The 25067-nt window shown below is 44.1% G+C and overlaps 2 protein-coding genes and 1 long non-coding RNA gene across 7 annotated transcripts; 1 reads left to right on the forward strand and 2 right to left on the reverse strand.

Moving 5' to 3' along the window:
- Positions 1-1724: 1724 nt before the first annotated feature.
- Positions 1725-16342, reverse strand: soga3a (SOGA family member 3a). Of its 3 annotated transcripts, XM_037073653.1 has the most exons (8): positions 14894-15940; positions 14404-14571; positions 9330-9635; positions 6463-7032; positions 6105-6184; positions 4082-5906; positions 3185-3220; positions 2960-3102 (listed from the first exon to the last, which is right to left on the reverse strand). In XM_037073653.1, the coding sequence occupies exons 1-7, from the start codon at positions 15305-15307 to the stop codon at positions 3191-3193; spliced, it is 3393 nt and encodes a 1130-aa protein (XP_036929548.1). In that variant the 5' UTR covers positions 15308-15940; the 3' UTR covers positions 2960-3102; positions 3185-3190. The 3 variants fall into 3 exon arrangements, with proteins under 3 accessions (XP_036929549.1, XP_036929547.1, XP_036929548.1); XM_037073654.1 differs by lacking the exons at positions 3185-3220; positions 14894-15940 and adding an exon at positions 16176-16342 and having other exon boundaries at positions 1725-3102; XM_037073652.1 differs by lacking the exon at positions 3185-3220 and having other exon boundaries at positions 1725-3102; positions 14894-15939.
- Positions 16214-19110, forward strand: LOC119005760. The gene is made up of 5 exons (XR_005070568.1): positions 16214-16353; positions 16760-16868; positions 18185-18337; positions 18726-18895; positions 18971-19110. It is a non-coding gene; the product is annotated as an uncharacterized LOC119005760 (long non-coding RNA).
- Positions 17730-24585, reverse strand: LOC119005758 (protein SOGA3). 3 transcript variants are annotated; one of them, XM_037073656.1, is made up of 11 exons: positions 24389-24585; positions 22498-23313; positions 22060-22284; positions 21812-21970; positions 21280-21351; positions 20614-20933; positions 20179-20338; positions 19431-19500; positions 18700-19246; positions 18190-18319; positions 17730-18055 (listed from the first exon to the last, which is right to left on the reverse strand). In XM_037073656.1, exons 2-11 carry the CDS (start codon positions 23257-23259, stop codon positions 17945-17947), a joined length of 2556 nt encoding a protein of 851 aa, XP_036929551.1. In that variant the 5' UTR covers positions 23260-23313; positions 24389-24585; the 3' UTR covers positions 17730-17944. The 3 variants fall into 3 exon arrangements, with proteins under 3 accessions (XP_036929551.1, XP_036929550.1, XP_036929552.1); XM_037073655.1 differs by having other exon boundaries at positions 22498-23351; XM_037073657.1 differs by lacking the exon at positions 24389-24585 and adding an exon at positions 23500-23773 and having other exon boundaries at positions 22498-23351.
- Positions 24586-25067: the final 482 nt, after the last annotated feature.

Below are 25067 nucleotides of genomic sequence, written 5' to 3' on the forward strand. Positions count from 1 at the left end.
GCTGTCATATCCGGTGGAATAACTCTTTAAATGACAGTGGAAAACAACTAAAGATCAGATTTCCAGGAACTCTCCTTCTTCACATTTATTATAATATGGTTCGACTTTGCAATAAACATTATTATTAAATGGTACATTTATATTTATGGTTTAATAAACATTTGGGAACACGGTTGATATAAAATGTTGTGTAAGATGTCCTCTCTGATCCATTGGCAAAGTAATCAATAGACTTTATAGAAGCTGCTGTGTCAACACTTGTTGACAATAACTGTATTCACTCTGTTTGCATGATAAAATGCAGACTGGTTCATAAATTCATTCAAATGTTATTGTGTTAGAAGCAGAACTGGAATCAAAACAGTTAGTACTGATTATAAAATAGCTCAAACATCTGGAAACCTCCAGACTTGAGCACAGGCCAGTACTGGGAATCTGTACTCCTGCCCAACCTTGACACAGGAAAACAGGGTGAGACAGCCAACACAGCGCTGGGCTGGCCATCAGAGAGGGATGACAATATTTATATTTATATCAGCGCCAGGGTAGGATTTCTGGCACCGTAACATTGTCGCACCTGTTATTTCAGTCAGCCCAAGGTGCCAGGTTTCAGGGTGAGGGGTTAGGTGTCTGTCCCTCGCTGGGCCGGGGTTGTGTATGAGTGTGTGTGTGTGTGTGTGTGTGTGCATTTGTATGTTTATATCAGTGATTGAGCACATGTGTGTGCGTGAAGGTGCGGAACTGATCATTTCCCAGGCAGTGCAGCAATAATACGAAATAATACAGGTGTTTTCATGATGCAGACAGGCAAACAAGTAGGTGAGAAGTGAGATGGTGATGGCTTATCATCACACTGCCTGAGAAACAAAATCAGACACATACACTGTAAACGCACATACAGCAGGAAAAGCACACGAACACCAAAATGATCAAAGTAATGGCTGGTTCGTGTGCTGCTGTCACGCAGCTCTGCAGCCATCACTCAGAGGACGAGATGACAGTGTCGCTGAAGATGTCACTCAACAAGATTGAAGGAGCCAGACAGTCGGTTTAGCTCTGGTGCTTCATCTCTGTGAGTTGAAAGGTCACCCAGGACTCCTCTCGATGCATTCATGAAAATATTTCTGTCTAATGTTTGATGCTCAGACCTCATTGCTCATAATGCAAAGGGTAACATTTCACATTTCAATGTGCAACTGCACATTGGCTTGTAGTTTAGCAACTTGGAGATTGGAGATTGGAGAAAAACATAATAATACTCAGTTTAAAGATGCAATACATGAGAATTTCAGTTGATTACATTACAAAATTAACAAAAAATATAGACAGAATGTTATGAAATAACAGCTCTGATGTTATGTTGTCGACCTATTGCCTTTCAGTGGAATCTACTAAAGTTAGCATGCTAACCAGCTAGCAACGGCCTGTCCTGGTTCAACATTCCTCCATTCCCCTGGTGCTCCAAGCTCCCTGTCAAAAAAATAGATGCATAGCTAATCAAGTTAACTAGTTAAAAGCATAGCAACACTTGGCCGTTACGCTGGTGACACATGCTGTCCGTTGTTTGAGTATGAATTCACTTTCATAGTCACGCTCCACATTGGAGTTTTTAAGATTTAACAAACATCTCAGTCAAAGCTGCACCGTATGACGAACCCACATACAGTACAAAGAAAGTGTGATGCAAATGTAGTGATTTTAAAAAGAGAACAGAGTTTGTTTAGTCCTTATGTTTATTACACAAAAAGAACAGCAAAGGCATCACTTTCATGATATGATTCACAACTTTGACCCCAAAAAAGCTGAGTAATGTCCTGATATGTGACCATTCAGTATTAGTAAAGGTAGAAAAAAGGCTTTTAATTATTTTGATAATTATCATTATTTATGTTATGCACAAAAGCAGGCTCTCATGAATAATGTTTAACAGACATGTTGGTTGGAGAACATCAGCAATGGGTGGACAGCAAAACTAAATGCCATTACAAACATTGTTTTCAAATCAGGAAGATGCATATAAAGAAACCAGCCTTTGGTACAAAGTTATAAAAACAAAGGAACTCACATTCACATTTTTGTGTTACTGTAATTATGAAAAAAGTAAAGCCAGTCAGAAAGCAAAATGTTTTAGTCACAGGCAAGGTACAGTCCAGGCATGTACTGCAGGTAATATTCAAGAAGGCAGAAGACCAACACTGCTTTATTCAGCACACACACACTGAGAGCTCAGCATGGGGGAAATCTCTGCCCCTCTGACTTTACCTCACAATCCAACATGATGCTGCATACTGTGAATGCAGCATCATAGCTTGTGCAAAATGCACACAAAACATGTTGCACACAAAATACAAAATACAGTACAGATTAAATACATCTGGATTTTATTTGGCTGGAAGTTTTTAGATCATTTGAGTATGAGCTACTGTCACTGTTAAAGGTGTAAATAGAGTAAATAGAGGAAAGGGAGTAGTGAAGGGTCTGTTGTTGGTAGATATGCAAGGCTACACTAGTCAAGGCTAGGATCCAGACCTGAGCATAGGACATCCATTCAGATGGTTGGCATGAATGAATGACTCATTGGATGTGATCACTCCTTGGAAAGTGATGTTTCCACTGTCCTCTGAGGTGATGAACGATGTCTGGCAGGTTAATCATAGCAGACTACTGAATAAGTGAAGCTGCTTCAAATCCTTTTTCTTGCCTTCCTTGGTCAGTTAGGCTCCACTGGATGCCGCATACATTCTAAAAGGTGAGTAGATGAACTCACAGCTAAAGCACTTCTGAGTCTGTAGGAGTGGAGACTGTCTGGATTTGGCATGTATGTACAACAGTAATGAAAAGGACGGTTTCTTTAGGAGATGGATGTCAAATGATGACAGTCTCTATGTGAAAGGCATGTGAGTAGGTGAAGGAGGAAGTGTGTTTCTTGAGGTGGAAGGAAGGAGGCACAACAGGGGTGGTAGAGGGGGAGGAGGAGGTGGAGGAGGAGGATGTGGGGGAGCGGCTGGCCCATCGAGAGGGGAGGCGTCGGTTGGCTGGACGGGCGGGCCTCGAGAAGTTCTTTTGGACGGAGGAAGAGGAGACGGGAGACTTGTCCTTATCCTGTGGAGAAACAAATGAATTACCATTTAGGATTATCACACCGCTCTGTCAACAATCAAGCTCACACACTCAGATACTTTACATTTTGTCACGTGTTCCATCTGTAGTCTTCTTTACCCTAGGGGAAACAACAGGCATATTTCAAACAGCAACACTAATAGATTCAGCACGCTCATGTGGAAAGGTCACACAGGTAGATCCTATTCCATTTGGTCAGGAGAAAATCTTCACATGTGCTGCAGCTCTGCTACACATTTTAGTTTGGACAGTGCTGCTTCACCTGAGATTAAACTAAAGTGGTGCCTTTCATTACATTCTTTTCAAGAGGTCAAATAAAATGGGCTTGATAATTGCTCCCGCAATTTTGTTAACATTTGCATGACTTTAAAGCAGCATAATCACTTCAGCTTTCTTATTTCCGTGGTCTGCCCAGGGCATCAAGTCATCTGGCTTCTTGCAGATACTTTTGTAATTACAATACAAAGACCAGAAAAACACTTCCACTACAAGGCCCCGTGGAGGGATTGGGAGATGAAAGACGAGTTGATGAGGGTGACAGACCTCCTGCCAAGTTTAAACTTTATATGCCGCTCCACCAATTCCTTTTGTTAGGAGCCTTGAAGCAATGGAATGGCCCAGATGCCCAGATTATAATGGAGGCTCTGGCCTGCTTCTGTCTCTTAGCACATACCAGAAATAAACAACATTCCCACCAGAGCTGTCCTCAGTCAAGGGCAACTAGCGCTTAGTGTTTCAGAATGGAATGAAGCGGAACGAAATGTGCAAGCTCATCCAGGTCCCTGTGTGTGATTGGCCTTGAAAATAGTGTGACTCACTGTATTTTAACCAAATAAAATGCATTCTTTATGCAAAATTATATAGTTTATTCAAACAGAATGTGACTCACTTCACATCTGTACAATGAAAAGCACACCTGCTGAAGTGGGAATACAGACTGTAGATACTTGACTCTACCCACCTGCACTGTTCGATGTATCTCTTTCACACTCATGGCAAAGTGGCTGCTGAGTTGTGCATGTGTAGTGTGCGTCGTTGAGGTGTGTGAAGCCTGTGTGTGTCTCAGTGTGGGAGGTAAGGGCAGAGGGTCCATGTCCAGCATGTCCAGTTCACTGACAGTCTCCTCCTGTCTGACACTGATGTTAGGACTTGAAGACAACTCATCTTGATGGCTCTGGTTCTGCTTAGCCCGTGCTGCGCTCTCGTAATTCTTCAGAATCCTCTCAACTGCCCCATAGTTGGACCTGGATCCCTCGGGCCGTGGGTAGGCAGCTAGAGTGAGGGGCTTCCAGGGATGGTCGGTCATTATTCGAGGCCCAGGTCTGGAGGAGTCAGACTGGGGGACAGACACATGCCTCGGCTGTGTCATCTGTCTTTGTTTGTTCTCAGCAGACGGCTGCTGGAGTGAGACACCGACTCTGGCAGGCTGTGGCTTTGCTTCATTGGAATTCTCATTCTTGGAGCTGGAACTGTCCACATTGTGACCTGGCACGGTATTTACAGGCAAGACCGGCTCAGAAAAGAGAGCCTCTGTGGCGGCTCTGTGTTGTGTTTTCCTGGAAGGACTGCTTGCTGTTTGAGCTTTGTGCTTGATCTCAGAATGATGTGCAGGACTCTGAGAGGTTACTGTATCTGCCTCCCTGATTCCAATCCATGGTTGTTCAGATGAAAGGTTCATTCTGACCTCTTGAACTTCAGTACCACACTTTGTTTGTCTTGACTGAACCTCATGAATTGTAGGATCCAAAGTGGAGAGAGATAATGTGACTTCAGGATACACACCCGTGACGCTGGTAGTGACATCAGTACAATGCGACTGACATGCTGTCTCCCTGGGAGCAATGACGTCATCTAACGCACTAGTTGCTGAAAAGACTGGCTGGACACCAACAGAGCCAGCATCTGTTACTGGAAAACCGTCCTCGACGCCACGACCCATCTCAGCCTGGAACAAAGTTCTGTTGAACTCAGCTGTTTTTTGTTCAAGCATAATGTTTCTTTTGGAGCTCTGGAGCTTGAGGCTGGCAGGTGATATTTCAAGAGAGGACAATAGCAAATCTACAGGTAATTCTTTGACAATTGGAGGTATTTGTAGCTCTTTCAATCCCCCAACACCAGGTCTGTGATCTGAGCACATGTCTTTTCCAGCAGTCAAAATGTTGACTTCAGAGAAGCTTTTCTGCACAGTCCCATGTGTAGACAACTTACTGTTAGTAAACTTGCTTGCATCACAGGACCAGCGGTTGTGACAGCAGCCGACATTACATTTAGGGTTAGCAGGCACGGCGCAAGATGAAACCACACCGTCTATCAAAACTTTTCCTTCATTTTCTTGCAGCATAGCCCCGAACTTCCTGACAATAGATGGGCTGCTGCACTTTCTGTCCACGAGAACACAGGGGCTGTGGCATTTCCTCACTGTCGCCATGGGGGATTCTGGGATGTGGAGTTCTATGTCTGGCTGGTTGGGGGTACTCAGGTTCCAGGAGGAGCTGCGTGGAGGGATGGGTGGAGCTGCTGTATCAATCTCAGAGAGCACTCCAGGACTTGTCGGTGTTGCTCTGTCTAGATCAGCAGCGTTTGCTCTTGGGGATTTGCTCGGCCCTCCATCGGTCTGCCAGGTGTTATCTGATGACAAGCTGGTCCAGTTTTCCCTCTCAAAGGCCCGAAGGTCATCATAAATCTGGCCAAGGTCGCAGGGGGCTTCATCCACCTCTAGTCGGGTTTTAATATGGTTGAACAGCATATTGCCCCCCTCCGGTGGGCATAGGGATTCAGATCGGTTCCTGAGGAGCGTCAGACAGTAAAATGCATTTACAATCACTTCAATTATAGCCAGTCCATCTCATTTATCATTCACTTACAGCACAGACAAACATGGAACTGACATTATGTACAAAAGTGCATCAAGACACATCATTCAGACTGATTATATCATAAGTCCATGTTGGCGCCAGGAAGTAAACATAGCAAAGAGGATTTACCTCTTATCCCCGCTCTTCTTTCTGATCTCATCCTGGTAGCTACAAAGCTCCTCGCTTACACGGGCTATCTCCTTCAGAGCCTGAGAGACAGAGTAGAGGAAACAGAGATGCAGTGAGACATTCTGGACACTGTATTACTGCAGTACATTATTTACATAAGTCTTAAAATTAAAACCAAGTTAGGTAAAGAAGATTATGTCATCAAAGAAACTAAGGAATGACAAAGTATACAGGAGGCAGTACAGGAACATGTTTTTATGTCTGCAAGACAAGACAGAGAATGACAACCACACTTATGTGTCTTCTCTGTGTATAAAACGTGTTTTTAGCAAATACAAAAGTAGTTCAAAACACTCACAGCATTAAGAGCAGTGGTGTTCTTCTTCTTATCGCTGCTGTAACTCTGCTCAGAACAAAAAGGACTTTCTCGAGGACTAACATGGACTTTTTCTTCATTATCTTGAGGAACATTTTTCTGCACCCCACATTCTGGAGCTCCGTGAAAAATGGCACCCAGTTGTGTTGTATCCACAGTTTCCTTGCAATCAGTGATGAAGTCTTGCTGCCAAGTGTGTCTCAACTCATCCACCAGCTCAAGTTGTGAAAGGTCATTCTGAGCGAACTGACCACCAGCATTATTATATTCACAGAGGCTGTCTGCTTGGAAGCAGGTGGAGTGGTAACTATCTGTGCCAACACAACCGCTGCCACTGATGTTTCTGCTGTGACCAAAACCAGGTAACGGTGAACGTCTGATTGGTTCTGACCGACTGTTGCTGCTGAGTGGCTCTGAGCGGGAGTTGTCACTGAGCAGACTGGAGCCAGTGCTGGTTGAGCGTATGCTGAGCCTCTTTACAATATCATCGTTGTCCTGCCTCCCACTATCCAGTCCAGTCCCTTCTCGCTTGGCCCTCACTTCACAGTACAGCTAGAAAAAGGAAGAACAAATAGAGGTGAGTAGTCCAAAAGTCTATTGTTAACTGAGACGATCACTGTCCTCTGGTAATTTCAAATGCATTCTTTTAAGATGAATTTCAACATTTTGCAAATACTGAACAACAGTAATATTACATTGTATAGGCAAATCAACTATTTTATTGAAATCACACATATCCACACACCAAATATGAACACAAATCCTTTTCTTTTTTATTTCTAAACAGAGTTCCATAAATGTAATGGTATTTTCAGATTATCTATTGATTACATTAGACTTGTTCCTCAAGCCTGATTGTATAATCATACAAACATTGATGCTTGAATCTTGAGAATTAAATCATCTGTATGATAATCAGTGTTAATGGAATAATATGTACTTTATTTGAATCTACTGCTCTTGCTTCATAATCACAATCTAATATGGGGTAGTGTCAAGACAGCATAGCAGTGAAGCCTATGAAACTATTTAGACTACAGAAGATTAAAAAAAACATTCAAAGAATTTTCACAAATAAAATTGGATAACCTCTGGTCTCCTTCCATGAAATCCCAGAATAGTAACTTTTCATGTTGACTGGGCACCCTTCCCATCACGCAATGTCTAGATGGGACTACTGCCTTCTAGCCAGCTTTATTCCTCTGCTGTTTTCCTCTCTCATTTTCTGGTCTCAGAGGGGCAAATGAGAGCCACATGTTCTTTTCATAGCAAATTGTTCCAGTGCCTTCGCACTCTGTCCAACTACTTTTGCTTCCCTTATTAAAAACACTAATCTGCTCCTCCGGCATTTTAGAGTTTGACTTCTGCTTTTGTTATAACACTTGTAAAATGTATTGCTCTTTACCATTATCCCCCTCTCCTACATGTATAAATTTGCTCTGATTAACTTCCCTCTCTGATCTGTCTTAGCCTATTGTACTTTCTTAACTCTGCCTTTCAATGTCAACTGAAAAAGTTAAACTTCAACATTAGGGCTGAAGCTAACACGTATTGGCATTTTAAATACATCTGCTGTATACTGGGGTCTTTGAATTGATTGATGGTTTAGTCTATAAAAAATATATATATCTTAAGTTCCCAGAGTTGAAGGTGAAGTCTTTAAAATTGCTTATTTTGTCCAATAAACGATTCAAAAGTGATTTACCGTCACATAAGACAAGATCATTTACCATCACTTTACCATCAAATCATCACATTTTAAAAACTGTTACTAGCCAACAATATCAAAATTATAGCCAATTACTTTTTGGTGAATTGATTAATTGACTAGTAGGATTGCTTTGGTGTGGAAATTTTCCAACCCAACCAATAAGCTTGTAACAGCACCGGTGTAACCCAGTACAATAGGCTTTTTGCAAGAGAAGACTCTCAGAGTGCTGAGTAAATCTACTGCAAATGCAAACCAAATATTTCCTCCTGCTGTAGCTTCACTTTAAAAGCATTTTACTGGCAAAACGCAAGTTGATTTTTATTTTTACTCATTATGTTAAACGTGACATGTGACTCCTGCTAGAGTGTTTGTAATTGCAACGCCCATCGGCCTATCAAGTATTGATTAAAAAAAAGGTAATCGACTGAGGCCATGGTGGACAAGTAATATAATCAGTGTATGCTCGGCTACGGTGCAACACCAAGTACTGCAGAAAGCAAGTCATGTAGCAACTAGTTGTTTCTCATATCCCTCTAGCATTAAAATAGATCTATTATTTATAATCAGGAACATTTCCAAACATGAACCTAGCAAGACACTCCTGACATTTTGTTGATTCATACATTTAAGTAATGCATTAAAATGTGACACAAAGACGATACTATGGAAATTCAGAGGAAATATTTTGACTGTATACAAAAAAGCTTTTTCCTTTGACTGTCAGGTTGTGGCCACCTGAGGAGGAGTAGATTTTTCCTATAAATCTCTCTCATAAATGTCTTTTTGTTGCATGCAAGCTTCTCTGTTTGTCACTCCAGGCCATAGGCTGTCTCAGTTATTGCCTCCTCCTTCCACTCCTTCCTTTCTTCATATTCTGCAGCTGCACTGATCAGGGATATTGTTTTGACAGTGTTGATGATGAACAGGATGTGTAGGAGGGAAGTTTTACAACTGCAGGCTGCTCAGTGCATAGGATGACATATATCATGCAATAAGAGAAAGGTTTGGAAATAGTATTTCATATGGTATTTTGGGGGTTTTCCTTCATATAGTCATTCACTTGCCTCAAATCCAAATCACTAAACCTTGAAAAAATGCCGAAATATTTTCATTCAGACACGCACTCAGAGCGCCTTACCTCTTCTATTTTCTTCTGCATATCCTTCAGCTGGCTCTCCCACTCCCTTCTCTCCACATCGAACCTCTCCAGCAGCTCGGCTTTCTCCCTTGACCAGTCCCTCTCATTGTGCTCCAGGCGACAGCGAAGGTCCATGGCCGCTGAATGTGTGTCCGCCAGGAGCCTCCGTTGCTCTTCCCTTTCCCGTCGTAGCGATGAGGTCTCGCCGTGCTGTTCTCGAACACTCCGTGACAACACGGAGACGGGACCTGCCGCTGCCGACTGGACTCCTCCACTGATCAAACCAGCAGCCTCTTTAGCTTCCAACTGAAGAGAACGAAACAGACAGGGAGTGCAGAGGGCACAGAGGAGGAGAGAAAAGAGAACAGGGAGATGGGAAGGGAAAGGGTGGGAGAGTCAGTGGAGGAAACATTCAGTGGTAATAAAGGATAAATTGCGGTTGGAGAAAAAGCATGACAAGATGAGCAAGGCAGTAGTGAGAAATTGTGAAAAGTGGAATTAAGAGAATGAAGGAGTGGCAGGAAGAGAAGGTGGAGGAAGTGGGGGAATTGATGCACCACAGGGACGGGTGTGAGTGGGTTCAGAGGAGGGAAGAGGGAGAAAAGACAGAAGATTGAAAGATGAAAATTTCCTGTAAGAACTCACACATGAAGTTCAGGGGTTCAAGGTTCAAGTCTCTTTTCTATGACATGCCACTAAAACAGGATACAGTGCAGGATATGGCAGACTGAGAGCTAAATGTGTCTGCAGAGGATGCATGTGGCCTCAGTCAAATGACAATCAGTTATTAGAAATACAGATTCACACAGAGAGGATCTTTCTACACAAACAAGTAAAATCACATGACAAAAATGCCAGTTTCATTAGGTTCAATTGGACATTTTTGTTCCAGTGGGAAGATTACTGAGTCTTCTTATTTGTTGCCCTCTTCAAGTGAAAAACCCTGGGCATTTCCCCTGGAAACTGTGCTCAGGGCCAAAGATTTATGCCAAAGCATGTTGTCTAGGTAAGATAGTGGCTTTGGAAAAACTAATCTGAAATGTCCTATAACAAAGAGATACTGCAATACAAGGGAATTCTAAGATTTAGAGGCTTTCCTCTATTTAAGGGTGTGTTTCACTACATTGATCTGTACCCTCTGTGGTTTGTGCATTTTTGGTTGCTCATAAAAAGGAGAAAAAGTGTTGGCTTTAGAACTGGAAACGTCCCAAGACAACGCCTGTACATATACGCTTGTGCCTGCATGTGTGTGGGTGGGTGTGTGTGTGTGCGTTAGAAAGAGAGAGAGAATGCATACGAGCATGCCGGAGTGTGTTATTTCAGTGTTCAGTCACAGACAGCGACCAAAGCCTTCTTACAAGCCTCGGTCATGGTGCTATTTCTGCCTGTGGCCTGGGGTCATGAAATTATGGTGGAGAAAAACAAGTCAACCCTTTCTGTCTGCCTGTGGGTCTTCTTAAAGTTCTCCACAATTACAGACACATGATGATGGGTGCTGTCCACAATCTATTTAAACATCCACATGTAAACAAATAGTGAAAGTGCAAAAACAAGAGCGTCAGAATCTAAATAAGAGAGCTATTTAATTGATTTACGTTTAAGTGTCTTCTGAGACTCTGGAGGGACACGTGAACAGGGACACAGGTCAACATCATCAGAACCATAACAGGAAAAAGGCGCACAAAGCACGCATATACACACACACACACACACACACACACACACACACACACACACACACACACACACACACACACACCTTAAAAATCTAGAGCTATCCCCTGCTACCCTTGGACACCCTGTCTGCCACTCCATGGCCCAGGGTATATGAAGGTAACTGTGTCACCACGGTGACCCACTATAAATAGCGGACACAGAGCCTTGTACAATGTCACATTCCTTGGGGAAGTGGGGAGACGAGGTAAAGGGAGGAGGGGGGCTTGGCTGCTAAGGCAGAGTGAGATGTCTCCTAGCTGCCAGCAGCTTTCATAAATCAGTGGCATGCGGAGAAATATGCCTGGAAAATATCCTGCCTAAGACCTCTGCCTGGGACCCTGGATGCTTGCTTGGTATTTGGTGGTGGAAGTGCCCAAAAAGGATGTGGAAACAACATACAGTAGTTACATTCACAGTCATAACCTACAGTGGAGAAGGGTGCATAATTAATCTCAAGAATAGAACAAGCATGCAACTGTTGATAAACTATAACATTGTTAATGCTTATGTAAATTCCTCATGTTCAAAATCCTTAGTATGAAAAAATATATGTTGTATGTACCAATTAAACGACCAACAGAGGAATGTAAACTTTCTTCTAAGCACAGCTAAAAATATGTTAAAATCATGTGGAAATGTTATGCATGAACCTGACTTCATAAAGCACTCATGTAGCAGTCTAGACTGTGGAGTTAAGCAGATTCTCCTGGTCAGGTGCAGATAAGGAAATCTTCACTATGACAACAGGCAAGTGCCAGTTCATTTAAGGCTTTACATAAAGACTCACTGAACCCAGGTTCTTAAGTATCAAACACTTCTTCTATTCACTGTCTTCAGGTTTGTATTATACACTTGGCTGCTTGGATAATCCTCTAAAGTTTTCTGGCTGCCTCCCTCTTCTATTCTACTGCTTTCAAAGTCTCTCTACAAAGTCCAACAACAAACGAACAAAAGCTAGCAGTGGAATACTAACAAGCTTATCATAGAAAAAATGCAAGCAATAGTTCCACTGAGCCCTCTTTGACTGTATGCCTCATTCAGTTGATTGCATCTAAAGCAAACTGGAAAAATTACTTGCAAATCAATTTGTTCTTACTGCCCTGACAACTACCTTGTACCTACGTATTACTTGGTTTTCACTGTCTGTCGAAGCTAAAAATGGGATCTCCTCTGCACATGTGGAAAATGACAGGAGTGTCTGAACCATGCAGAGATTATTCACAAACCACTTTGAGGTAAAATGAAGTTACCCCAACATGCATTTTTGTAAAAGGTTTAGCCTAGTCCAAGATCTCTGTATAGCCTCCTGCATGTGATTGTTCAGCAATTTATCTATAAATAATAATCAAATTAAATGACGGATCAGGTTTCTATCGTCTGTGTTCTCTCTGAATGCAGAATCAAAGAGTATTACATGGATTATAAAAATGTGTTTGCAACAATCTTCAATCAAGAGCCAAATTATATTTAATGCTACTGTTTTAACAAAGAACAGACCAATGGTTATAGCCCTAACCCCTTCCTCAGTGATGTAGTTAAAGACCACAAACATTTGATTACTGAGCTGTGAATGACTTGATGTTTTTTTAACCTGATGAGCAGCCCTACATTAGCACTTAGTAAACATGTACCCAGAACTATAAACTGTGGCAGGATGTGGCAACAAGACAAAACAACTTTTACAATGGAGCTAATCCCGCCCAGCGTGGCTCAACTCCAAGTCACATTTCCCTTGGTTTGTTTGTGCAATCAAAGAAATGTCTGCATACTGTGTGTGTCACTTGCTTAATTAAGCACTTCGCAACTATGAAAATAAAAACAAAACATTAAAAAGTGTTGATTAACTCAGCTGCCTTTGACACATATGTCTCACATACATAGCATTGCGATATAAACATCACTGTGTGTATGTGTGTGTCATTATGTTATAAACCCAGCAGTAGATTAAGCCTCTTTCTCCCACTTTCACAATGGGCTTTACAAAAACACAAAACAGAACAGTAAATGTCTCTGTTTTTATAAGGCTCTCTGTCAACCACAGTGTGAGAAGGCACAGAGCCAGCAGGACAAAGAAGAGCTAAACACCGACATTGTGCCATATATTCACACAGAGGGATTGACAATATGATAGCTAAACCATCCACATGTGTCTGATGTGTGATCTGGTAAAGATATGTTACTATGTTGCATTCCTGTGTCATCGAGTCATCAGTGGTCTTGTCCAACTGCTCTACAGTATCATCGCACCACCTTGCTAATTTCCAGCACCACATCATGGAATGTCTGAGGTTCATCACTTGAAATGGAATTATTTGATTTGTCTTGTAGCTCCAGAGAACAAAAAAAGCAAGGCTGTTTGATGTTAGACTGCAAGACCAATTAGTTTTAAGAATGTGATGGGAATCTTATGGGGCTCAATGGGCAGATGAAGACACAAGATTATTGTCAAAACATCACTAGAGACACAACGAGCACTGGGGCATGCAAACACTAGTCGAAAAATCAAACTCTAACAGAGTCAAACAATTTCATGAGCAAGTCTAATCAGGTTTATTATATTACTTTAAAGCAACCAAATAAATCCATCCTCTGATCTAACTAGAAAGAGAAAAAAAAAAAAAAACTAAATCCCTAGAAGCCCTGTTACTTTGAAGAATAACTATGCATGGTCCTTCAAGTGATCCGAGCAATGCCTGACACAGCATGGCACTGGTATGCAAACTTAGCTCTTTAACTATTTTCTGCCTGTTTCTAGAGGAAAAAAAATCTCTTAACAGTAGCTCTGCATGGGAACAATAGGTCAATATTTCATCTACTTAGAGCTCCCTTTTAAAAGCAAAGTTGGCTGTGTCTGGCTGAGTGGCTATAACTACGTTTGCCTCCTCAGTGCAAATCTTTTGTCTAAGCTGAGGCTTGACTTGGATGGATGCCAAGGTGACTTATCACCCTTCCATGTGGGTGGCAAACGTGGCGAGCCCAATTTACACCAAACCGAAGGCCAGACATGGACACACATACACAGAACATGAGAAATACACAAACATAAACACACACAAGAAAACTATGTATATATTAACTGCAATGAGGTATTCTTTACGTATTGCTTCTCAACAAGATTAGTGCTGCTTTGTATTCACATAACTGCACTCACAGCATGCACCTGCATACACAAGCATGCATGCCAGTCATACACAGCTATTTATAGTATTGCAGACAGGACAGTACAGACAGCCTTACAAACACACAAAAATCCACACTAACAAACTTCAACTAATTATCTGTTTGCAGATGCTTTTGAACAAATCCTAGATCCCCGACCACACATGATCAAACACAATCGTCATCCTCCCTGAGTTACCTGTGCAATCCTGCATTTGAGCTCAGCCTTCTCCAGCTCCCAGGCACATCTGTCTCTGGTGTACTGCAGCTGGAGCTCGCTCCTCTTCTCCTCCTCTCGCTTTACCTCCAACTGCACTTCCTCCAAAACTGTCTTCAAGTCCAGCAGAATCCTCCTGTTCTCCCCTCCCTGCCATGGAAACAAAGGTGGCAGCAGGCTTGTCAACCAAATATGACACCATGATATGGCATATTTGTACAGTATCACTATTCCACAAGATGAAACTGAGGCAATTAGAGAAGAACCAATAAGGAAATGAATCAATACTTGGTGATACACTGCTGCGTACTGATGATATATAGTTTATAAAGTTAGAAAGTTTTGAATTTGAAGCCCACAGGAATATTATGGGAATATTAGAATTGATACCACGAAACACAGACAGACTACAACTTCCTATACAATGCTGATAAAGAAAAAACAAAGTATGTGTGTGGTTTTTTCCAGTTACTTGTATGTCAGCCACTTCTCTCAACAATGTCTCCTTCTCCCGCATCCACCCTTCCTTGTCCTGTACATGTCGCTTTTTCAATTCCTCAATCTTCTTTTTAAGCCTCGTGTGTTGTGTTTGCTGCTGCTGGGGTTCAGGACCCGGCCACATTTGTCCCCTGAGGACCTCCAGCTGTGTCCCTGATCCAACTTCTCCGCCGACCGGTGAAGCAGCGAACTGGGGCTCGTAGAGCTGGCTGAAGACGGTGGGCGGAGAGGAGATCCTCCTCAGCGGGCTGCGGGTTTTGCCCCTGCCCCTATCAGCCCTATCCATCCTGGAGCACGGCACAAACTCCCATCCCTGAGACGGGACATTGCCCCCGCCAGCGCCGCCCCCACCGTGCAGCCCCGAGCCGTTCATGAACGCATTCCACATTCCTCCAACGCATTAAAATAAAAATTAAAAAAAAAAAAAAAAAAAAAACTTGAGACGATAGAATGATAAAAGCTGTTCACAAAAGCTTTTTTGGCGAGTTCAAAGTTCAAATCATTTTTGATGCAGTTCAGCACTCTTTCTCATCTCCTGGCTCAAACCGGTTACACACTGAATGCCCCAATTATCCAAACCCGACCAAATCCCCCGTCGGCCACGCAGCAGCCTCCGCTGTGGCGACGGGACCGGCGGACGCTTTGGTCCCTTCCATATTCTCACGGAGACGAGGTCAAGCCGTCATTGTTGTGCCAGAGTCTAGGGTGATTTTATCATTCAGAAAAAAACACCTCCTCACTGGTGCACCCGGGCGCTGTTTTCCTCCTACATGTTTGTGAGGAAACCTCAGGACGCGCTGCTGTGTCTCCTCTCTCCCCCCGCGCAGAGTCGTTGTAGGCGACGATCCAGAGCTGGCAGCGACAGACACCCAGTAACCACCGCGACGCGAATGGGAGAAGTTCCCAAAAATATCACGGAGCGCACTGATGTAAGAGCAGCGGAGTATTTTTACCGCCTGTAGCCATGAGTGTATTTTCCTGAAGCCGGATAGCCGAGCGGCGTCTGGAGGTGCGTCCATTAATCAACACCAGTTCGCTCTAATTACGTCGCGGGAGGATACCACCTTGCGCTGTATCCATGGAAACGAATCAATTTACGCGCCGCGCAGCGTTACGAGCCTGCATACTAACAGTCACTCATTTGAGAGGCGGCAACCCGCTTATTACCACCAATGGCTTCACTAACTGTCAACTATTCTTGCTAAAGGCGCGGTAAGCGTCTCGACTTGACGCTGAAAAGCGAAAAGTTTACCTACCTTTCTTCTTTTCTTATCCATAGCACGACTCCCACCCTGCTGCCATAATTCTCTGCTATCTCAGCCTAACAAGGGGGGATGACTGTCACGAGGAAAGCAAAGAGGGGTGGGAATCTGCTCATCTTGATATCAAGACAACGAGTAGACAGCTACAGTAGTGTGGCGTCAGGCCGGAGAGGTAAGTCGCAGCACTGTTTTTGCTCGCGGTGAACTACGCTAATAACCAGTAGGCTACGTGATAGTTACGCGCGAGTTAAGCTAGTTAGCTTTCAACACAACACCTGGAATGTTTTTGCTTCGCTCGAGCGCCCACATATGACGCACGTGGCATTCAGACGAACAGATCCTTACCTCTTTCTCTAATATGCTCCTGCTGCAGTGAATGTCCAGGGGAAAAAAGAAACAGCCAACTAGAGCCTACATTTCAGCCAACGAAGTAGCTGAAATAAAGTCAGGACTGGAATGCAGTGGCTTAGTTAAAAACAACTGGAGAGCGACAGCCTACAGCTGAAATGATGCTTTCATTAACGGGAATAAAATCCTCCTCTCTCTCTCCCCCTCTCTCTCGCTCTCTCTCTCCACAGCTGGCCCTAATATGTGACGTCAAACATCCCACCGGTGGGATGAAAGAAGTGGACCGGTTCCGCCCCCGTCCTGGTGGTCAGGTCCGTCGGTTAAACAGTTCCAACATCGGTACATTTTTTGGCTTGATCTATCAAGACCCACCCATGGGCATTTATACACAGCTCTAAATGGCACAACTAATAACCCCATGTGGGTAAAAATCCCAACACTCCTATCATATTCCTCTTGACCGATTTGTCACAGATTATGCTGACATTTTACCATGACTCAGACAGTATAGTTGCCTCAGAAGCAACATGGTGCCAGATGGTGTGCAACTGTACTAGTGTGCAAGCGTGTGTTTGTGTAGTCTCTGAGAGTTTTTTCAAACAGACATAGCACAAACTTTAATATTTGTCTGGTCACTGCTGCGGTCATGTAAAAACATCTCAAATAGACAGACCTGTCAAAACCTCCATGACGTAAAATGAACAAATAAGGTTCACTGACTCTTCAGCTCTTCACATTTTGGAGAGCATGTTTCAATAACATTATAGATTCTTAAAACACACACACACACACACACACACACACACACACACAGCAGCAGCAGCAACAGTTAAGTTTCTACACAGCATTTAAAAGCAGATTCAAGGCCCTGCACACCCACACAGGTGTTCTCAGTTATATGGCTGATGTGACCTCTGCTCAGGTCGAACTGAGCTATGCAGCAAATCACATAATGTTCCCAATCTGTATGTGCTAATAAGAATGAAAATAGTATAAATAGGAAAGGGAGCAAGATGTAAATCAAGCCCACACAGTCAAGAAGCTTCCAATTCGGCATATTAAGTAAAAGATGCCCGTGTGGGTGTACTATGGGTGTGTAGGGCCCTGGAGACTGCAACAATTTCAAAACAGTAACTTGAATTGACAGCAAAAAGCTCATTACTCATAGTCAGAGAGTTCAACGACATACTTACCTAACACTCCACTGTCGCTCCAAATTGTTTGGTCTCCAGTTAATGTTGATAGCATCTGAGTAGATGGGCAGCTTGGATCATACATGGGAAATGATAATGTCCTGTACCTTGAGTGACCTTATGTGGCGTGTTCAACATAACAGAACTGAAAATGAACAAATAAGTCAAGAAAAAAAGGAAATAATAAAAAACATATGTAATGATATAGTATGAGTGTGTGCTTTACAGAACAAAGAACAGGGTGAAAAGGAATACCAATTTAAAAATGGTGGCATAAGAGAGTGAGGAAAACAGAACAAGAATGAGGATCAGCAAAATAATGGGCTGAAACATCTTGATGGATGATGGATAAATAAAAAGGAGGGAGGAGCGGAGGGAGTGACAAGCAGCAAAGAAAGTGCGTATTAGAAAAAACATGAATCACGGTCTTTAAAGCCAATCATATTTGTGTGTTTGCATCAGCTTACAGACAGGGGCTCCTCCGCCTCTCTATCCTCCTGCTTGGGGACGTCCAGCCGGTCTATGAAGCTCTGCAGCTCTTTCCTGAAGGCTTTCATCTGGGCATTGATACGATACAGAAGCTCATGCTCTCTAATCCTGTGGAGCAGAAGTAGAGTATGTTTGGACCTGTTTACTGTAGATACAGTGACAGTTCACCTCAAAATCAAAAGTAAAAATACATATTTTTCCCTTTGACTCCTTATGGAATTTATTATATTATTTTTTATTTTATGTTTTTGTAGTTTTCAGCACAACAAGCCATCTAGTTCCATTATATCTCAGACAAGGCAGACATCAATATGGCTAATATCTTCAAAACTTGGCAACTCACACAAAACAATCTATATGGATAAAAGCACTAGAGGTAAAACATTTTTTAAAAAAAAGCTATTTAGATTTGGGGTGAACTGTCCCTTTTAGCAAAGAAAGGTGCTTTTCAGTGTAGAAAATGAGATTCCTAGTCGTGTGTCTGTTACCTGCCACCTTCCTCATCGTCGTCCAGTCTGGCGAACAGCTCCCCGTTGGTGACGTATACCCGGGCCTCTGCGATGATAGTGCTGGTGTCAGCGATAAGCCTATCGATGGTCCGGCCCAGCCTCTCCGCTTCGATGCGGATGTCTATCATCTGTTGCCGGTCCTTCAGGCTTCTGGATAAAAAACGACTATCCACGGGTGAGTAAAGGGAACGCGTTGGGGTGAGGCAACGGATGTTCCTCACCTCATCTGAGTCACTCTCCCCTCCGATAGGGCCCTCGCGTTTGCGGTGGGGCGGGAGGAGACGAGGGGAGGAAGCCGAGGCCGAGGGGGTGTCATCATCCCGACCTCCGTCACTCTCTGCGTCACTGTCCCGAGGGCTGCCACGGATGCCCAGGTGGGATGCAAGGTCGTAGCGCTGCATGTTGGAGAGCAGAACGCGGTTCTCGTACTGGAGCTGCATGACTTTGCCACTCAGTTCATTGATCTGCAGACGTGCTGCTTTCAGCTCCTCCTGGAGGGCATCCACTTTAGCGGGGTCAGCTCCTCCTGGGGTTGAAACAGAGCAACAATGAAAAGTGGAACACCTCTGGAAATGAGACTTTAATGCGCAGCTCCTGGAGGCTTTATGAAACACATTTTTCACCAGAAACAGATTTATCAAGCTGTAATAGAGACTGCTTGCCTTTCAAAAGCTGCTAATTGAAAGACACTGAACAAATAAAAAACAAACCTCCTCCATGTCTTGATCCAGCTTCATGGGATCCAGCCTTGTATTTCAGTTTATTGAGTTCACCTGTCACCTAAAGATGAAAACTGGATGTTATCCCCGTCTGTATTTAGTGCTGCCAGTATGAATAGTTCACACATTTGAATTTCTGATGTATGAGGCTTAGAGAACAGACAGACTTATAAAAGTCCTCAAAAGTCATTGATGATACCAAATATAGCACACAAAGAAAGAGGACACACTTATAAAAATGACATCTGACACCTCTGAAATTAAAACGGCACCGTGTTGCCTAGTAACATCAGAGAGCATACGTCATATATAACTTACAGTCTGCTGCAGTTTTGATGGAATTTAAATTTAAATTTAACAATGCTTAAAAAGGCTTCACATGGAGAGAAAATAGATGATAGCTGCAGTCAGAGAAACTGAGTAAATTTTCACAATAATAATTTATGAAATTTTTTTTTAAAACTAAACTTTTCAGCTTCCTCTTTCAGTAGTCGGGTCTGACAATCTCAGACGTTTTATTATTATTTGTGTTATTGCATTTAACTCAAGCCTCACTATCTTTATTCGTCAGCTGTTGGTCTTAATGTTCTCATTTTGTAGGAAATTACATTTCCCGTCCTACCTGGAATAAAATAGCTTTGCATGCTCGCTTGCTGACTACAATTCAGTCATACTGTAAACAGTTGTGTCCTTTGATCTGACAATAACAATGCAGCGGACCTGAAATTAGTCCCTTTACCTTTTTGTTCTCCTCTTCCACGTCTGCTAAATTCCTGCGGAGGAGTTCCGCCTCGTCCTCTACCAGCTGAAGCTGCTGCCTCAGCTCTGACAAGGCCTCACCCTGCTCTCTGCACTGCTGACCTCCAGTACCAGAGCCATCCACTCCTGCTGCTGCCATGCTATAGAGAGGAGAGGAGAGGAGAGGAGAGGAGAGGAGAGGAGAGGAGAGGAGAGGAGAGGAGACAAATGTGACAAATGTGTAATGCAGATTATTGATGGTAGGGTTTCACCATACAGTTATGTTCAACTCAACCATGACAATATAAATTCACTTGTCATTAATAATGGATTCGTTCTCTCTGTGTAGAAATATTAGACTATCCAACAACTACATTTCTACCAGTGTTTTCTACTTTTGCAATCCTTGAGAATCTGAGGATTAAAGTCAAAGTACCTGTCCTCCCTCATGTCATCCAGCTCAGCCTTCAGCCCCCTGTTCTCCACCTCAAGTTCCACAATCTTCCTTCCCAAGATGTTCGCCTCCTCCTCCACCAGGCGTAGGCGTAGTTTCAGCTCCGACTCGCGGGTGGTAGGAGGCCCTCCAGCCTCGCCTTTAGGCAGAGGGCTGTCCACATCACCGTAGAAGGAGCGGTACTTCTGCAGCTCCTGCTCCAGTCGGTCCTTCTCCTTGTCGATCCTTGCCATCTTCTTCCTCATCAAGATGGCTTCCTCCTTGATGAAGGCCAGCTGGCATTTCAGATCGTCATTTTCTTCCTGTGAGGAGAATTTGTTAATTTTCCCATTACTTTCAGTCCTGTGAGTGGTGAATATATTTTATAGTCAACATGGAGGAACATTTTCATGTAACTTCTATTTAGTTTGGAGGCATGTTTAAAAATCGACATTTCTGGGAACGCTTTTATTGCCTCTGCACATATTGTAATTGTTATTCCTTAATGTGCTTTGACTAATGACAAATTATGACTCTCCGGGGCTTAGTTCTACATATTACATTTTGTTTTGATTTGGAAATTGAATTGAAAACCAACCTCATTAAAACATCTCCACTTAAGTTTATAACTTATCTAATCTAATCTAAGTAATGTAATTACTGACTCACCTCGATCGGGGTCTGTGGAGCCCTCCTCTCTGCTTTCTGCCCATCCTTACTTCCTTTTCTCTTCAGCGAGAGCTGCAGGGAAACAGTGGTTACATCATCATCATCATCAGCTCACTGTTTTCTTACCGAAGGCAGTGATATCATCCGGATTTATGGAACACTGAAGGCCCAGTAATGGAAAAACAGGACCATTTAAAGTTACCCGCAAGAACATTTCTGGTAAAGCATTCTAAGTCAAATCACCGTGCTCTCAGTTGCAAGTGTGATTTTATAGTCCTGCAGTAATAACTACCTCAAAAAGAGCATTTTTTATTCCTTTTATCATGTTTATGAGCTGGAATGAGTATGGCACAAATCAATTTGATGTGGATCCTAGATCTGGTGAGCTTGAATTACGGTTAAGCAGTTATGGGTGGTTAATAGTGATTCAGGGCTGTGGAGTTTAATATTGGATTAGGCTTGATTGAGTTTAAGGGGTCTGCGCTCCACTACCATTCCAGTTTGCGTGGACACACTCCCATCATCCCCTCACCTCTTTGGCTTTCTCCAGTTCATTCTGCAGCGCCTGCTTGGTGACCTCCACCTCTATCAGCTGCTGCCTCAGCTTCTCGTTCTCATCCTCTGTCTTCATCCTCTTCTCCTCCACGCTCTCCAGCTCATGGTGCAAGCGCACCGACACATCCTTGGCCACCTGGGAGAGTGACGCCGCCAGAAGAGAGAAGTCATGATGAATCATGAGCATGACGGAATATAATGATGCCCATCCCTGCAGAGACTCACCTTGAGGTCTTGCTCCAGACTTCTGAGCAGCTCTCCATCCACCTGGCCACTTTCTGCAAACCGGAGCCTCTTCCTCTCGGCCTTCTTCAGGCGGTACTGAAGGATCCGACAGTTCTTATTGGCTCTCTCCAGCTCTCTGCGCATGTCCTGCAGCTGGCAGGCGTCCTCCTCATAGAAGGTGTCCCGCATCTCATCCATCTCTGCCCGCATCTCCTCGATTTCCGTCTACAACACGGACAATAAAAAGCGTCACATAGTCATTAAATCCAACCAGGGCTCACACAGGGAAATTAGTTTCACAACTAAGCCGCAGCTACGTGCAGAAGTCATTCTACAGCCTGTGAGCAAATACAACAGGTGCGACCATTGCGCATGCTAAACAGAATATGATAAAGCAAGTGTATAAATGGTCTGGCTCGTAATATGTCACCAGTTTACCTTCAGATCGTCGTTTTCATCCTCCAGCTTCTCTATCTGTTCGTGCAGTCTGTGGTCCGGCTGTGGAGCCGGCTTGGGACAGTCTGGTTCGGGAGACAGCTCCGGCTCTGAGGCCGGCGGTGATGCAGATTTCGTCTGCATCTTCGTCCCTTTCTTCCCCAAGCTCTTATTCAAGTGAAACTGTATCAGCTCGGATTGCAGGCATCCCTCCTTCCAGAACCCGGGTCCGCAGCCCACCGTGCTCTTGGAGCTCTTCTTGCCGCCGCCCGTCGCCGCGGCGGCCTCCCCGCCTCTCGGGTTTTTGCTCCTCAGTTTGGGGGATTTGGATGCGCAGGGCTGGTCGGAAACGACGCGGCTGGGATCTGCTCTGGAGGATGAGGAGGCATCAGCGGCGGGGCGGGGACAGTCCTCTGGTGTGTGGGTGCCGCCTCGGTCTGCCGCCGCCGCGGGCCTGCTCAGTGTCGGGCTTTCAGCACCAGCAGCCTGGACAGCAGCCGCGCCTCTGACGGCAGGAGCGCCTCCGGCCTGCCGCTCCCTGCCCGTGCAGACGGGAGAATGACCTCGGCTGCTTCTCCCTCCTCCACCTCCTCCTTGCTTTGACGTGATGGGCTTTGACGAGTTGCTGCTCTTCTGTGTAGCTTTAGATCCACTGTCTTTGAGCCCGGCCGGAGAAGACGAGCGCTGCTGCTGCTGCTGCTGCTGCTGCTTCCGGCTGCTATTGTCTGGCTGCCGCTGCGAGTCGGCAGAGGATGGGTTCATCATGGTGTCAAAGGCTCAGCTCATCCTCAACAACATCCATCCCCTTCATCTGTATCCCTGCAGCAGCGGAGCAATTGACTGTTCAGACCTAAAGGCTACAAAAGAAGGATGTGATCGAGGCTAGAAAACACTCAAGAAAAGATTCTCATCCACAGGTCGACCAACTAATAAAACTTGGACAACACTGTAACGCGAATAGGAATAATCTGATTATTTAGATAAAGCACGTCCATCGGGACACACCTTGCATTGTAGATGAGCGGGGCTAATTAGGCTGCGCGCCCAGAGACAGGTATACGTGAGCACCAGTGATTGTGCAGTCGGCCATTCATTCCACTTTATTGAGATGCGTGTGAGATCAGCTGCACATCGGGCAATTAGACAGTCATTTGCGTCATGTGCGCTGCCGAAAGGGCAGTTGGCGAGAGAGGGAGAGCTAAGAGAAGGCAATGTCATTGGCTGTAAAACCTGGGGCAGCAGCCAGCCAATTAAAACCGGCTCCAGCACAGTTGACATAAATACGATTCAGAGTGGACTCTGATCTGGTCCTCGATAGACCCAAAAATAGACAAAGGATGGTTCAGCCTCTTGATGAGCCCCATCCAGGCTAACAAGAGTAATGAGAGAGCCATCAGCCATCACCTCACTCCTCATATCCAACATTAGCAGTGACTCACTCCTCAAATGGACGGCAGATGACCCATAAAAGTGTCAGAAGCAGCGAACACACCGTTTCGTTCACCTTTTCCACAGTTGGAACAGTTATTGTATTTCCCCCCCCCCCCCTTTTTGTCTCTGTGGTTTTAAAGCACCAAACATCGACTGTCTGCCTGTAACACACTCAGCCCCCTCACACACAATCTCCCAATCTGATTTAATCAAGATAAGACTGAGTCTAAACACGAGAGAAGAGCACAGCTCCGAGCTGTTTCTACAGATAAACAACTGGGAGCAGCAACAGTAAATCAAGCCACCTCGGAGGCCTGACAGCACAGAACACAATGTGGATCACAGTCAGACATTTGCCCTTCATACAGGTTACTGTTGGCACATTCATCTCAAACACGCCTGTGTGCTCCAACACAAGGGATCATCACGTGAAAACCATGCAGCGCCAATTTCATTTTCTTACCTTTTCTGGGTGTTTTTTCCCCTGCCGGATGCTGAAGGGTAGTGGTGATGGGGAGACAGAAGGGATGCTGAGTCGAGCGCCTCCCGACCACCAAGCAACCTGTTTCAATATTCATGACATTACATCATCGCTAGGAGGGCCGGGGCTGCACGGAAGTGGAGCCGCACGCAGCAGGCTGCTCTCATTGGAAGAAGACAGGCTCTCTCTCTCTCTCTCTCTCTCTCTCTCTCTCTCTCTCTCTCTCTCTCTCTGTCTGTCTCTCTCTGTCTCTCTCTCTTTCTGAACACTGATTGGTCGAGCCACTTGCAACTGTACATCCACCTTGTATTCAGTCATTTTGAACTGACCTTGAGTTAATGGATTTGGCTTGTCCACTTTGAGAGTGTGATGTAAAATAGGACTTTATGCCAGGAGGACAATATGGCTGAGACCTCAGAGGACCTTGTTCAACAGCTGTCACAGTGAACTAGAGCATGTACAGCATTTTCATCATAAATATTTGGATTTTCTGCAGGATTGCCCGTCTCATTTTATGAGTTTTACACTATGGCATGGACTCATTGTATGTTTCCATCTTGTCATCAGAAACAGTCATGCTCTTCAAATCAAGAGCACATGTAAAAAGTCTTTTTTACCAACATTTTTGTTGTTTTTTGAATGATTAAGGACTCATGATATC

The sequence above is a fragment of the Acanthopagrus latus genome, chromosome 17 (genome assembly GCF_904848185.1).
Source record: "Acanthopagrus latus isolate v.2019 chromosome 17, fAcaLat1.1, whole genome shotgun sequence".
Classification (NCBI taxonomy): Eukaryota; Metazoa; Chordata; class Actinopteri; order Spariformes; family Sparidae; genus Acanthopagrus; species Acanthopagrus latus.

Coding starts and splice junctions, on each gene's coding strand:
- soga3a (XM_037073652.1), bottom strand. CDS start 15,307: ATGTGGAATGCGTTCATGAACGGCTCGGGGCTGCACGGTGGGGGCGGC. Junction 7,033..9,329: donor TGCAGAAGAAAATAGAAGAG/GTAAGGCGCTCT, acceptor TCCTTTTTCTAG/CTGTACTGTGAAGTGAGGGC. Junction 5,907..6,104: donor AAGAAGAGCGGGGATAAGAG/GTAAATCCTCTT, acceptor GACGCTCCTCAG/GAACCGATCTGAATCCCTAT.
- LOC119005758 (XM_037073656.1), bottom strand. CDS start 23,259: ATGATGAACCCATCCTCTGCCGACTCGCAGCGGCAGCCAGACAATAGC. Junction 20,339..20,613: donor GATGACATGAGGGAGGACAG/GTACTTTGACTT, acceptor TCCTCTCTATAG/CATGGCAGCAGCAGGAGTGG. Junction 19,247..19,430: donor TGGATCAAGACATGGAGGAG/GTTTGTTTTTTA, acceptor TTTCAACCCCAG/GAGGAGCTGACCCCGCTAAA.